The sequence below is a fragment of the Schistocerca serialis genome, chromosome 7 (genome assembly GCF_023864345.2).
Source record: "Schistocerca serialis cubense isolate TAMUIC-IGC-003099 chromosome 7, iqSchSeri2.2, whole genome shotgun sequence".
Classification (NCBI taxonomy): domain Eukaryota; kingdom Metazoa; phylum Arthropoda; class Insecta; order Orthoptera; family Acrididae; genus Schistocerca; species Schistocerca serialis.
Window position 1 is genome coordinate 49,135,388 of NC_064644.1, and position 15,213 is coordinate 49,150,600.

The 15,213-nt window shown below is 40.0% G+C and overlaps 1 protein-coding gene across 2 annotated transcripts in view; it reads right to left on the minus strand.

Moving 5' to 3' along the window:
• Positions 1 to 15,213, minus strand: part of LOC126412726 (myotubularin-related protein 6) — a 437,584-nt gene that overhangs the window by 197,523 nt on the left and 224,848 nt on the right. For both annotated transcript variants that reach the window (XM_050082454.1, XM_050082455.1), the window contains exon 2: positions 648 to 764. In XM_050082454.1, the coding sequence (XP_049938411.1) occupies positions 648 to 764 (117 nt within the window). The remainder of the gene's footprint in view (positions 1 to 647; positions 765 to 15,213) is intronic.

Genomic DNA, 15,213 nt, shown 5'->3' on the forward strand with positions numbered 1-15,213 from the left:
GTAGCGTGGAACGACAGACAGTTGCTCATGTTGTATCGCAATGTCCCGCACGTGCCTACAAGAGCCCTTTCGAAGATTTCCTCACAGCGATGAGTGCTGTTCTACATAAAAGTCCTTGATATCCATCTATAGCTGTTGTTATTTGTGTTATTTCATGCTGGAGAGCTGTGCTTAAATGTTGTTGTGTAGTAATTGTGATTTTTATATATTTATTGCCATACGATAAATAAATGTTAATATTACAATTGAACGACTTTTTGTTCCTTTGTTTAATAAGAAACGAGTGATTGATGACACTTGTTCAGCAGTAATATGATATTACTCATTCCCAAGTTGTTAACATCCCTTGCGTGTTATATTGCATCATTTACCACTTACAGTCAGCCATCATCACCCACAAAGAGGAAGGAATTATTGGATACAATCAGAGAAATTACACGATAATTAGTGCAGTTTGTTCAAAACTTTTCGACACGTCATTGGTCTTCCCGCAAGGCTTACTACTTTATACATGAGGATAAGTCGCTCCTACTCTGAGATATTATTTTATGCCTGCGTCAAATTTTATAATGTTTTGCTACTGCAATAGAGCATGCTAATATACGCGCCATTAAAATTACAAATAAAATGAGCATGTTAATACTTACCCAAGTCTCCTTCTTGCCATCGGGATCGACGAATATAAGATGGGTAGCTGTAAGGTAGAGTGTTCCCACTGATGGTTTCCGGGTGTTGTACCTATCCAGCATCCGGACATTTTCAACCTGCAATTGCAAAACAGGAATTTAAATGCAACACTAAGTAGCCCTCTTATAAACAAATATTTAGAATCATAATCCCAGAGCAAAATACAGGTCATCTTCTGTACATACTAGTGGGAAGACTTTGATTTTAGTAAGACATCTTCACTTTCATTTTTGATAAAAGTACACAAATATGCCACTCAAACTAAAAGTAGTGAGTTCGAGTCCACTTATAGGAGCAGCTCTCATCGCAAGTATCAGTGCACCAAAGCCATGCCCTTCAACGCGTAATCACAGATTCAAAATAAAATGTTACCGATGATAATCCGACACAACCGTGGAAATACAAAAGTGAACTACGACACAGCACTGAGTTCCGTCCACTTCTTTCTTCGCATTAAGTAGTTATCTGCACCAATATTTGTTCAGTATCATGCATCACAAATGAAGTTATCCATGCCGAACAACTGTACGCACTGCTCGTCAAGAATACAATATGTTCTCGAAGCACTCACCAACAAAACCCTGTCAATCATTAAGGGCATCCTGCGCTGACTTCAACCTGTATTGTCCGTCCTTCCATAAAAGACTAATTTTGATAAAATCAAAACGTGGGGTATGTTAATCAGAAGATATAGTTCAATATAAGAAATGGTATGGGCGAGCTAAGTCGTTATACGAACATATCCAAGAGTCATGTTTACACAATAATGAAGAACTGCGCGTTTGTTTTTGCAAAAGGCTGGAATCAGATATTTTATTTTCGGCACCGTTGCAAAGTCTCGTGCTTTCCAAAGCAGTGTCGGGTCTGCGTTCACGCCATCTTCTTTTTTTTTTTTTTAAGTTGTCAAGAAATTTTTCCACTAACCACTGTCTGCAATACTGTTAAGCATTTTGTCATCACAGTCACGCCAATATGAATGAAGATTTGTTACCCTAGCAATTCTGCTTTTCAATGGCGTGTTTTTTTCTCTCGATAATTAGTTTTTATAGTATTGCTTTAACAAATATGGGAAAAAACTGAACTCTGCTCCCTCCCGAGTCCAGTACTCTGACATCACGCCCCACCACCCTCTTCACCTTTGTATAACTATTACAACCTGCATCAACTTGAAACAAGTACAAACCACGTCTTAAAGCTATTTCCCCCATTCCTTGCTTCTAGTGTTTATAGTCCACTTTTCAATTCCACGTAAGTCTGCACTCCATTCATACATAAATACTTTTAGAAATTACTTTTTAATACATAAGTTTACATTTATTGTTAAAATGTTTCTTTTCGGTAAGGAATTTACCACTACTTGCAAGTACGCATTTTATAACCTCCTTACATCACCCATTGTCAGTTTTTTGTTGCTCAAATACAATTCAGTTACTACTTTTGTGTGTAATTTCCCAATTTAATTACCTCACTGCCGACAGCTGTAATTCGGCTACACTCCAATACTCTTGTTGTTGTTCTGTTAATATCCATCTTCTAACCTCTTTTCATGGCACCACCCAATCCATTCAAGGATCTAACACTTCACGCTCCGACCCGGAGAATGCAAGTTTGGTTTTTCCTGATGGCAACACCATCTTGAGTAGTCCCCGCACGGAGATCCGAATGGGAGTCCATTTTACCTCCGGAATATTACAATAATCCATAACAACAATAAAGATAAGCTGTCCACCGTGAGAATAATGTGTTTCCAATTGCAGGTGTAGCGAAAATACAGCTAAATGAAAATTATTTTAACTTTGGTGATTTTGTTCTTGGCTTTACCGCTTCACCAAACAATGGTCATGCCGCAACTTCATTTCCATCAATGTAATGAAAACTGTATCATCATAACCTGCAAACCTACACCGTATACCGACACAATGTGACGTCAAAAAAATACATCAAGCAACTCAAAATGGTCGATACTTATCTTTCGCGTCGACAGCGTTCTATCACTGAATTCGTTGTTCAAGAGGGAAACTCATTTTGCATATGGATACAATTGCTTGGTCGCCATCCGTGTTAGGTGACTGGTGAAACACTTGAAAGATGGGAACACGAGTATCCAAGATAAGAACATAGATATTCATAAATTTTGCTTAGAACAGCATATGGAAGCACGTGCAACAGAAGTAGAATCTCACAAAAAATCCTTCATAATACTAAGTGTATATCGAGCACCTGCACATAACTTTAATCTGTTCATAAACCACCTTGAAGCTGTACTGGCCCATTTAACAACCAAAAACAAAGAAATAGTGGTTGCTGGTGATTTCAATGTGGATTTCCTTAAAGACTCTCCCAATAAGAACTTATTTGAGTTAGTAACACTATCATTCAACTTCATTCCAACTGTAAAGTTACTCACTAGGGTAGCCAATTGCTCACAAACAGCCGTGGATAATATCTTTATAGACAAGTCTAATGAACAAAATTATATTACAAAACCAATAGTCAATGGCCTCTCAGACCATGAAATGCAGTTCCTTCTGTTAAATGTTAATATTGAACAGGATATAAAATCTGTTAAATCTGAGCTCAAGAGGGTAATCAATAAGACAAAAATTGATTATTTTAGGACACTCCTCAGAGACATTCACTGGACTGATGTTTACAGCGCTCAGAGCATGAATGAAAAATTTAACACTTTTGCTATAAAGTGCTTATCTTATTTGAACACTTTCCCCCCCCAAAACTAAAGAATGTTAGCGCAAAGTCTACAAAGAAGCCATGGATTACTCAAGGAACGGGGGTATCTTGTAAAACAAAAAGAAAACTGTATCTGTCAATCCGAAACAGTTCTGATGTTGATGCTATAGCACATTACAAGAAATACTGCAATATATTAAAGACTGTAATATGGACATCAAAGCAAATATACGAGGGCGGTTCAGAAAGTAACCTCCGATTGGTCACAGTGCGGGTTGTGGGGGGAGTAGCGACGCCATCTGTGCGTTCACGCACTCAACAGGTCAGTCGGCATCAAGCCGTGGTCGAGTGAACGTCGTATCTGCGCTAGTTTAGTTTTTGTGGCAGTTTGAAATGTGTGCTGCAATAGAAAACCCCGCCAAATGTGAAGTGCGTGCTGTCATAAGGTTTTTTACAGCCAAAGGATATTCTGCAGCAGCTATTCATCGTGAGCTTTGTGCCGTGTACGGACCAAGAGTTATGAGTGAAGGAGTTGTCCGTGAATGGGTACGTTTATTTAAAAGTGGACGAGGAAACGTTCATGATGAAGAGACGAGTGGTAGACCATCATTGGTGACTGACGAACTCGTTCAGACAGTTGATGCAAAAGTTCGTGAAAATCGACGTTTCTCAATGTCGGAGTTGTCTACTGGTTTTCCACAGATTTCTAAGACTCTCTTGTACGAGATAGTGACAGCAAGATTGAGTTACCGTAAGTTCTGTGCACGATGGGTGCCCAAAATTTTTACCGACCACCACAAAACTCAAAGAATGGCCTCTGCATTAGACTTTCTGTCACGTTATGAGGACGAAGGAGAACCATTGTTAAACAGAACCGTGACCGGTGACGAAACCTGGATTAAGTACGTGAACCCTGAGACAAAAGAACAATCAAAGATGTGGGCGCATTCAAATTCGCCTACCAAACCAAGAAAAGCCTCGCAAGATTTTTCTGCCAGAAAACTGATGGCAACGGTGTTTTGGGATGCCAAAGGGGTGTTGTTGGTTGAATTCATGGAACGTGGTACGACCATTAATCAAGACGTGTACTGTGAAACCATAAAAAAGTTACGACGGGCTATACAGAACAAACGCCGTGGTATGCTGACTTCTGGTATCGTTTTTTTGCACGATAACGCCCGTCCTCACTCTGCTCGCAGAACAACGGCCCTTCTTGAGTCCTTCAAGTGGGACGTTATCAACCATCCACCTTACAGCCCAGACCTGGCGCCAAGTGATTATCACCTCTTCATGCATTTGAAGAAATGGCTCGGGTCACAGCGGTTTGATGACGACGAAGAGCTCAAAGATGCGGTCACAGGCTGGCTCCAGGCACAAGCGGGTGATTTTTATGCAGACGGAATTTCAAAGCTTGTGAAGAGATACGATAAGTGCCTCAATCGCTATGGAGACTATGTAGAAAAATAGTGCAAAGATGTAGTTGTAAGATGTATATATTAAAATATTTTTATTTAACTTGGTGTATTTTTTTAAATCAACCGGAGGTTACTTTCTGAACGGCCCTCGTAGTACAAGGAAAAGATAGTCACATCAGATAATGAAATAAAGACAATACAGGGATACAGTGAAGGAGGAGACCGATAGAACCAGACATGGAGAGGGACAAATAGCATTAAGAGTAAATGATACGTTGGTGACATGTGTATAGTGTTGCAGAACTCTTTAACAAACATTTTATAACTGTTACTGAGAAGATGGTGTTGTCAAGTTCTGTAGATGCTATGGAATACCTCAGACCAGACATTTCAAATAACTTCCATAATATGAATTTGTGAAGTTATTCACATGAGTACTAAAAGAAATCAGCTAAATTTCGATTACGTGGTAAGTCACACAAATCTGAGGGATGTAAATTCAACTAAATATTCAGGGATTACAATTACAAAGAACCTAAATTGGAACGATCGCATAGATAATATTGTGGGAAGAGCAAACCAAATGCTGCGATTCACTGGCAGAACAATTAGCAGGCGCAACAGGTCTACTTAAGAGACTGCTTACACCACGCTTGTCCGCTCTATTCTGGAGTATTGCTGTGTGGTGTGGGATGCGCATCAGATGGGACTGACGGATGACATCGAAAAAGTACAAAGAAGGGCAGCTCGTTTTGTATTATCGCGAAATAGGGGAGATAGTGTCACAGACATGATACGTAAATTGGAATGGCAATCATTAAAACAAAGGCGTTTTTCGCTACGACGGGATCTTCTCATGAAATCATCACTTTTCTCCTCCGATTGCGATAACATTCTGCTGGCACCCACCTGGATAGGGAGAAATGATCATCACGATAAAATAAGAGAAATCAGGGCTCACACAAAAAAATTTAAGTGCTCGTTTTTCCCGCGTGCCGTTCGAGAGTGGAACAGTAGAGAGACAGCTTGAAGTTTGTTCATTGAACCCTCTGCCGGGCACTTTATTGTGAATAGCAGAGTAATCACGTATATGTACATATGACCCTCACTAGCCCAGCAGAAATAATGACCATCATAAAATCTTTAAAAACAAAAACATCTAGTGGGTATGATGGAATATCAACAAAGATATTAAAGAATGTGTTTCTGAGTAAAGTAACACATTACGCTATCTGTGTAACCAGTCGTTTATCAGTGGAATATTTCCTGAATGGTTGAAATATGCTGAAGTTAAGCCACTGTTTAAGAAGGGAGATAAAGAAATAGCATCAAATTTTTGTACAATTTCACTTTTGCCAGCATTCTCAAAAATTTTAGAAAAAGTAATGTACAATCGCCTTTATAACCATCTTATCTCAAATAACATACTGTCAAAGTCGCAGTTAGGATTTCTAAAGGGTTATGGTATTGAGAACGCTATCTACACTTACAGTGAAAATGTGCTCAATTCATTAGACAAAAAATTGCCGACAACTGGTATATTTTGTGATCTGTCAAAGGCATTTGATTGTGTAAATCGCAATATCTTTTAAAGTACATTAGAATATTATGGTGTAACAGGAAATGCTGCAAAATGGTTCAAATCTTATATCTCTGGCAGGAAACAAAGGGTGTTATTAGGAAAGAGACATGTATTAAACTATCAGGCATCATCCAACTGGGAACTAATTACGTGTGGGATCCCACAAGGTTCCAATTCAGGGCCCTTACCTTTTCTCGTGTATAGCAATGACCTTTCATCAGTAACATTATCAGATGCCAAGTTCGGTTTGTTTGCTGATGATACAAACGTTATAATAAATAGTAAATCAAGTGTAGTGTTAGAAAGATCGGCTAATAAAATATTTGTGGACATTAATCACTGATTCCTAGCCAATTCTTTGTCACTAAAATTTGAAAAAACACACTACAAGCAGTTCAGAACTTGTCAGGGTGTCCCACGAGTATATGCCTCACATAAGATGACAAGAAGATAGAAGAAGTGGACAGTGTTAAATTCTTGGGATTACAGCTTGATAATAAATTCAACTGGGAGGAGCACACCACAGAACTGCTGAAGCATCTTAACAAATCTCTATTTGCAATGCAAATTGTGTCACACATAGGGGATACAAAAATTAAAAAGCTGGCGTACTATGCTTACTTTCATTCCATAATGTCATATGGGATTATTTTTTGGGGTAATTCATCAAGCCAAGCTAAAGTTTTCCGGGCACAAAAACGTGCAGTAAGAGGTATATGTGGTGTGAACTCAAGAACGTTTTGCCGAAGCCTGCTTAGGGAACTATGGATACCAACTACCGCTTCCCAATATCTTTATTCCTTAATGAAATTTGTCATTAAAAATATATCACTTTTTCAAACCAACAGCTCAATTTCTGGAATCAATACTAGAAATAAGAACAATCTTCACAAGGATTTAAAGTCACTTAGTCTTGTACAAAAAGGTGTGCATTGTTTCAGGAACACACATTTTCAATAACTTGCCAGCAGCCATAAAACAACCAATGAAATTCAGTTGAAGAGAAGCCTAAGGATTTATTGGTGGTCAACTCCTACTCCATCGATGAATTTCGCAGTAGGACCAACTGATTTGTGTGTGTGTGTGTGTGTGTGTGTGTGTGTGTGTGTGTGTGTAAGTACGACCTAACTTCTGCACCATTTCAGTGTAGTAATTTGATCATTGTAAATAAGCATTATAGTAGTTGTATTACATGTTTATTACCTTATAAATAAATAAAAACTTTTTTGATTTTAAATTCAGTGCATTAGTGTTTCTAAAATGATTCTTTCATATACTGTTCATCAAAAAAAAATTACGATCACTCCACTTGGAATCTGTGGAAGGTACATTAGCTTATCTGTTTCAGTTGCAAATATTTGTCATGTATTATTGTTTTTCTGACATGTTCCACATCATGGAGGACCTCCTCACTATCGATCAACTGAAAAACAGAGAGAGAGAGAGAGAGAGAGAGAGAGAGAGGGGCATCGTAGCTGTTGCCGTCTAACTGCTCCACAGTACGCAACAACGACAGAACTGAATTCGCTGGAGAAGACAGACGTGTCAGTCTGAATGAAATAGCGACGAAACTTGAAACGAGATATATTACAATGCGGGAAATGATTCAAAGTTTAGGTCATCGAAAAGTTTGTGTCCGTCAGGTCCCATTCTTACTGAACGAAGACCACAGAGTTGGGAGAATAAGCGTCGCATAAAATCTCCTTCATAGATTTCTAAGTGAAGGAGACAATATTTTGAAGAGTATTGTGACAGGTGATTAAGGTGGTTGTTGTTGTTGTTGTTGGTGGTGGTGGTGGTGGTATCAGCCTGAAACAAATCACCACAGTATGGAATTGACATCAAACATTGGAACAATACTCGACAATAATTGGTCACACTAGAGTCTTGTATACTGCTCTTTTTTTTCAGATGCATTGCGTTGTCCCATAACTCTTTCAACAAATCTGTCTTTCTTTAGCCTTACCCAATACTGATTTCATGTCACATTTTAAACTGCTTCTTAGTTCGCTGTTGTGATCTACAGTCCAACGATTGGTTTGACGAAGCTCTGCACTTCATCCTATGCCATCCTAACTACAGCTTCCCACACCCATTTTAACCTACTTGCTATTTTACCACCTACACTTCCCTCCAATACTAAAGTGATGATTGCTGTATGTCTCAGAATAAGTCCTATCACCTGATCCCTTCGTTTAGTCAAGTTATGCCACAAATTACATCTCTCTTCAACTCCATTCAGCACGACATCATTGGTTACACGATCTATCCGTTTAATTTTCAGCATTCTTCAGTGGCATCACATTTCAAAACTTCTATTCTCTTATTTTCTGAACTGCTTATCGCACATGTTTCACTTCTGTACAAAGTTACACTCCAGATAAATGTCTTCAGAAAAGACTTCCAACGCTTTTTAGTATTATCCATAAATACTTGTAAGATGTGACGTGGTCAAAATGTTCACCAATAATCTTGTAATCGGATACTATTGAGTTATTTCTCTTTGTTACAGCTATTAGCTTACAATTATCCATATTTTAAACAAAAATGCTATTCATTACAGGAAGTGGAAATTTTTTCCAAGGCTTTCCGCTATTGCTTATGATATTCTAATGACGACGCTTCCGTGCACACAACAGCATCGTCACCGAACGAAATTATAGTGTTGATGATCTTGTCTGATAAATAATTTATGTACTCGTATACTGAAGGTCCCCTTACGTGAAACGTAACACCCTATTCCTCATGCCATTTCAAGAACTAATTTAGCTCATCCTTCACACGACACAGAAGCTAATTCAGGTTGCTTAATTAACCTTTATGTCATTAGATAGCACCGTAGGCAATTTCACCTTTTGAACATCGAATTGCAATTTTCAATAACAACATACTAAAGTACTCGTCAATATTACATCCACCCATTGCGAGGGACATGTGTAATCAATTTGTTTACTTACACTTAGAACCCTTCAGTTACGACCATCAATTAATGAAAGAGACGACAAAAAACTTTTTTATAATGTTTGAAGCCTGTAACAACTCTGATTAACATACTGTCAGCTTACTACGAAACTGCTGATCGTAACAATAGTAAGATTTTGACGAGGACACTGTGACGTAATAAATATTACATCTGAAACGGCTGTTTTTACACGATTATTGAGAACCATGCAGTTCTATAGCCCGTTTACACTTAAACTTCCAGGAAATCTCATCTGCAGCGAAGCATCGAGAGCAAGATAAGTTGACGCCGTTAATTATTATTCTGAAGATACTGAGTTACACCCGACAAATTACAAGAACTTCATTTACAGGTATCATTAACATTACGAAAAGAAGATTAACTTGCTGTTTATTCCTTTTTGGGGCAACACTCTTTGCATTGCTGCAACACCGCATACGCTTCTTTGAGGTACACACAATGTTACTTTCGTTATATTCGCCGTCCTGTACAAAGTACTTATTTTCGTTAGTCAAACAGTTGTCGAGTGAATGTCATATTTGCAAAGAGGCTCCTCTGATCATGTGTTGTAGTAGACAACTTTGTGGTACAGTGTCCTACGCCTTCTGGAAGTCTAGGAAGACGGAATCAATCTGTTCTCCTATACCTGTTGTTTGCGAGAAGTCATGTATGTCTAAACCTAGCTGTGTTACACACGATTGCCTTTATTGAGGGGGAAAAAAAATCCGCGCTGATTCTCTGATTAGGGTATTTCCTCCATGTACATCAAAATATTTGAGTTTAGAATCTGCCCAGGATCCTGGAAAAGAAGGACATCAGCAATATTGGTATAATTTTGTGCATCCGGTATTTTACCCTTTTTGTAAATAGGAGCGTTCTGCGCACCCGAACAAATGGCTTGCACAAGAAAAAGAACTGTGTTTAAAATGAACTCGCGACTACAGTAGGTTCACCGCATTGAGGCAGCTACTGAACAACGGCCAAAACCAACAGGTGGCTAATTTCGCAGAGCGAAAAGATGCCGCACTCCATCGCGATATCACTCCCCGCCTGCCGAGAAAAAGCGGGTGCAGCACAGAGAAATCAATAATTTCGTATCGCTTCCTGCAGCAGAGGTACACATTTTATGTGGAAACTAAATTGCCGTGTAAAAGTTTTCCTCCACTCTAATGACGTGAGTAATTGTGGTCTTTTAATCGGATACTTCCCTCCCAATATTGTCTTGACCACAGGGAGTTGTTAGGTACAGTGCCTTTGTCACAGAAATTTATGAAAACCTGCACACTCAGCACAGTAGGCTAGACAGTGCCGTGTCTAAAAGTGTGAATGGGACAACGATGTTCAGTCTGTCAACGTTCCTCCAAGGGTCAGTTCACACTTAAACCGTGCGTGCATTGTCACCTCGCGGCCATAAGGGTTCTCAGCACGGGGAGTTGCTCACACCACAGTGGTGTTGTTGTAGTCCTTAATTCCAAGACCGACTGGATGCAGTGCTCCAAGGTAATCTATCCTGTGCGAACTACTTCATCTCCGAATAACTGCTTCCACCTACACCCATTTGAACCTGCTTACTGTATTCACATCTTGGTCTTCCTTAACAACATTTACGTCCCCCCCCCCCCCCCCACAAACACACACACACACACACACACACACACACACACGTAAGTACCTCCTCATTAGTTACATGATATTACCAGCTAATTTTCAGCACTTTCTTGTAGCATCACATTTCAAAAGTTTCTATTTTGTTCTTGTGTGAACTGCTTATTGTCCACATTCCAGACAAAGTCCTCAAGAAAAGGTCTTCCTAGCACTTAAATTTATTTTCAAAGTGGCAGAGAGCAGCAGTCAGCCGTAGTTTCCTTTCTAGCGTTATTAAATCAGATCCAGATTTCAACTAGTGACTGGCCATTATCAGTGCAGCATTTCAGAGTTATTTATACGTGCCCTAGCCTAGAGTACGTCTACACCTGTTGTTCGTACTCCTATCACGTACAACTTTGAAATACTGCACTGATAATGGTCCGTCACTAGTCGTAACCTGGATCTGCTTTAATAAAGCTACAAAGGAAACGACGCCTGATTGCTGCTTTCTCTCATTTTGAAAGTCATATCACAGTTGTTGAGCGCATTCCACTTTCCTAATAGAAGGTAATTTGACTTAAATTTAAATTAGCGGTTAACAAATTCCTCATTTTCAAAAATGCTTAACTTGTTGTAGCCTGTTTACCTTCTATATCCTCTCAACTTCGATCATCACCAGTTACTTCGGTGGCGAAATAGGAAAACTCATCTATCATTTTCAGTGTTTAGTTTACTAATATAATAGCCGCAGCATCGCGTCGTTTTCGTATTAGGTCTCACGGTCACTTTCATTTAGCAACGTGTTAACAATCCCACATCCATGTCCGATTGCATCTCATCTCAGGCCATAGATCATGATGCAGCGAAGTATGATACATCTCATATTTCTTGTAACTACAGTGTGATATCTATCATCTTCACACTGCTTGTAATTACATCCAAGCCGGCCGTTGTGGCCGTGCGGTTCTAGGCGCTGCAGTCTGGAACCGCGAGACCGCTACGGTCGCTGGTTCGAATCCTGCCTCGGGCATGGATGTGCGTGATGTCCTTAGGTTAGTTAGGTTTAACTAGTTCTAAGTGACTAATGTCCTCAGAAGTTGAGTCCCATAGTGCTCAGAGCCATTTGAACCAATTACATCCAATGTTTATCTCCGGAGGAGGTGGTTAGTGTTTAACGTTCCACCGACAACGAGGTCATTACAGAAGGAACACAAGCTCAGATTAGGGAAAGATGGAGAAGGAAAGCAGTCGTGCCCTTTCGAAGGATCCATCCCAGCATTTACCTGGAGCGATTTAGGGAAATCACGGACACACTTAAATCAGCATGGATGGGCGCGGGTTTGAACCGTTGTTCTCCCGAATGGGAGTGCGAGTGTGGTGTGCTAACCATTGCGCTACCCCGCTCGATTGTTTACCTCCTGTGAGTAGGTGTAAAACCAAGTACAGCTAAATACTATGTATGTTTGTTTTGCCAGATAATGTGCATTATGGGAACGTATCTGCTATGGATATTACGACGCAGTGTACTGTAAATACCCAAAACATAACAATATTTTCGTTTCATAAACGTTTCGTTACCGGTAACTACATTTTCGTTACCGGTAACTAAATTTTCGTTACCCCGCCAGCACCATTACCTCATATCTACCTACACTTGGTCCACAGTGTACGGTAACGTTCCTGTAAAACCTCCATGTTATGAGTAGCCTGCAGTGGCTCGAAAAATCGTTAATGACACAATAGAAATCATATCAAAAATCCAAAAAAGCGAATGGTTGCATATTTATACTCTTGTAAAACGCCTACAGGTTACACATTATGAATCCATGCCACGCAAAATGCTGCTGTAGTGCGTTCTAAAAGTGAACTAACACGCTTTTAAGCATGTGGTAACGATGCTCTGGCTAATCAGTGTATGTGAACGTAGCAACCCCCGTACCCCCCCCCCCCCTCTCTCTCTCTCTCTCTCTCTCTCTCTCTCTCTCTCTCTCTCTCACACACACACACACACACACACACACACACACACACACAGCGTATGGATTTGAAAAGAACAGGTAATTGCATTGTGACCACAATGATTTTCGTTTATGAATCTGTTGCCTCGACCACGACCTCTAAGGGAAACAGAAACACTGGGCCGTTGCGTACTCCGCGTCGTGGGCAGCCCTGGTCGGTTCCTCGAAGCGGCTGGATCCTGCCAGCTGCACAAGTTCTCACAACTCCGGATCGATTGAGTGTCGCCGTGCCTAAGCACGACTGCGTCCGCTTATGAATGAAACAACGCGGAAGGCCTTCAGCGAACCGCTCCCTTCAGGCAGCATATCATAATTACATGAAAGGTTTCATTTTTACTTCAGTCTTCCAGACAGAATAAGAAACAGCGGGAAGACTTACGGGCTAATTTTCTAACAGCGGGCGCCCGCAAGACGGGGCAAGTTTCTAACATCGCCACATTTGATATAACTGATCCGATGAGATCGAATATGTATTGTGCAGCGTGAACAAAGTTTGACAGGGGTAAAAGAAACGTACTCTTACCTCAACAGGCTGATAGTGATCCACTCAACATGTTTTTAAAGTTAGATACTTTTAATATCTCAGTGGTAGGAATATTTCGTTAGTACATACGAAGTACATCTTTTAATATTATAAATATGAACATGGAAGCCACTTGTCCCAGTTAAGGTCAGAAATTATATCCGCACATAATTAAATCCAATTTATCGGTTTCGAAATGAAATTGAAAATATTCAAATCCTGATGAACACGTCCAAATCTATGAAACATAAAATAAACTTTGAACAAACGCTTGCTCAACATTGACGCCAAACTTCATTTGCTTACTATGTTACAGATTTGATGATGTTAATGGATACGTTGCATTACTGTGATATCTTCTGTTTCTTAGTGTTGACTGGAATAATGAAGGTTAAGCACATACTTATAGAGTTATACATTTTAACATGTTTGCGTAAAGTGATACCCAGGCTCAGCATTCGATCTGCATCCTTGTGAAAAAACCCTTAACAAATCACTCAAATTTGCAGATCGAACTGACAATTAATAGCCAATGGTTGTACCACGATAGTCCCCATGTCTGCTACTGTGCAGCCGTGCCAAATGGGTTGCAGAATTTATGACTGCATGCGCCACGTATTGCGCACTGTAAGAATCTCGACAAGAAGCCTACTTCGGGAGTGGACTTTTTTGATCTTGGTATTTCACAATGTTTTTCTTCCACTCCTGTACTACGGAATACGGTATTTTCTCTATCTAGCTGATGCCGTTATCTCCACGGTTGAGTCCTATATCAACCAAGCTACAGTATAGCATACCCGCGAGAGTCCACTCTGACGCGTGATACAGAATATTGCCTCAGGAAACCGCCACAAACCCTATTTGTTCAATGAAAACTTGTGTATCGCTACAGTATTAAAGCGCCACCGCATTGGACTGGTCCTTTTTCTGTAGCTCGATAAGCGCTGGAAATATCAGCGAAAAGACTTGGTGCTCCATGTCCACATGCGTGGAAGTTCAGATCCGTCTTTACTATTGGACGCCACAGAATCCGCCGGCACGCAAAACACGGCATAATTTCCCGCCCACAGTGTGACAGCCAAACAAATCAAAGTTATACAGCGATTGGTAAAGCCACAGCATATACCGTCACACTACGCACTGATGAATCTGGGTTGTAGTGGAATAGCAGAAAGCATTTCTCGAAATGTGCGAGAATTCTGCAAAAATTAAAATTATGCATATCAGGCTCCAGGAGGTGGTGTACCCCTTTTTGCCCCCCCCCCTCTCCCCTCCCCCATTGTGGACGCTATGTTTCTGACTCAGTCCGGGTAAGAAGTCGTGAAGCGTACCCCTATTAACATGAAGCTCTCTTTCATATCGTAAACGCATCTTTATCACAGAACTTCTCAGCAACGATTCACATTATTTCTCATCTGAAAGTCTGTATCACTGGTATTCCGATGTAGCAAATATTAATTTTGTCTTTTAATTTCTTTGTCACCATCGTCATAATCCCACCGTATGTGCCAGAAATATCACGTCAAGCAGATGAAAGAGTTCGACAGTGCTAAATTCTTGGTTTACAATTTTCTAAAACATACACAACTAGGACGAGCATACCACGAAAATGCTGAAAGGCCTAAATAAATCTTTATTTCCAATGTGGATGTTGTCAGACATAGAAGATAAAAAAATGCTCCGTATTTTATATGTGAAAACTCTTTAAAGTTTTTTAAGTCAACGAAACTTTATTAACATTCTGCATCTCT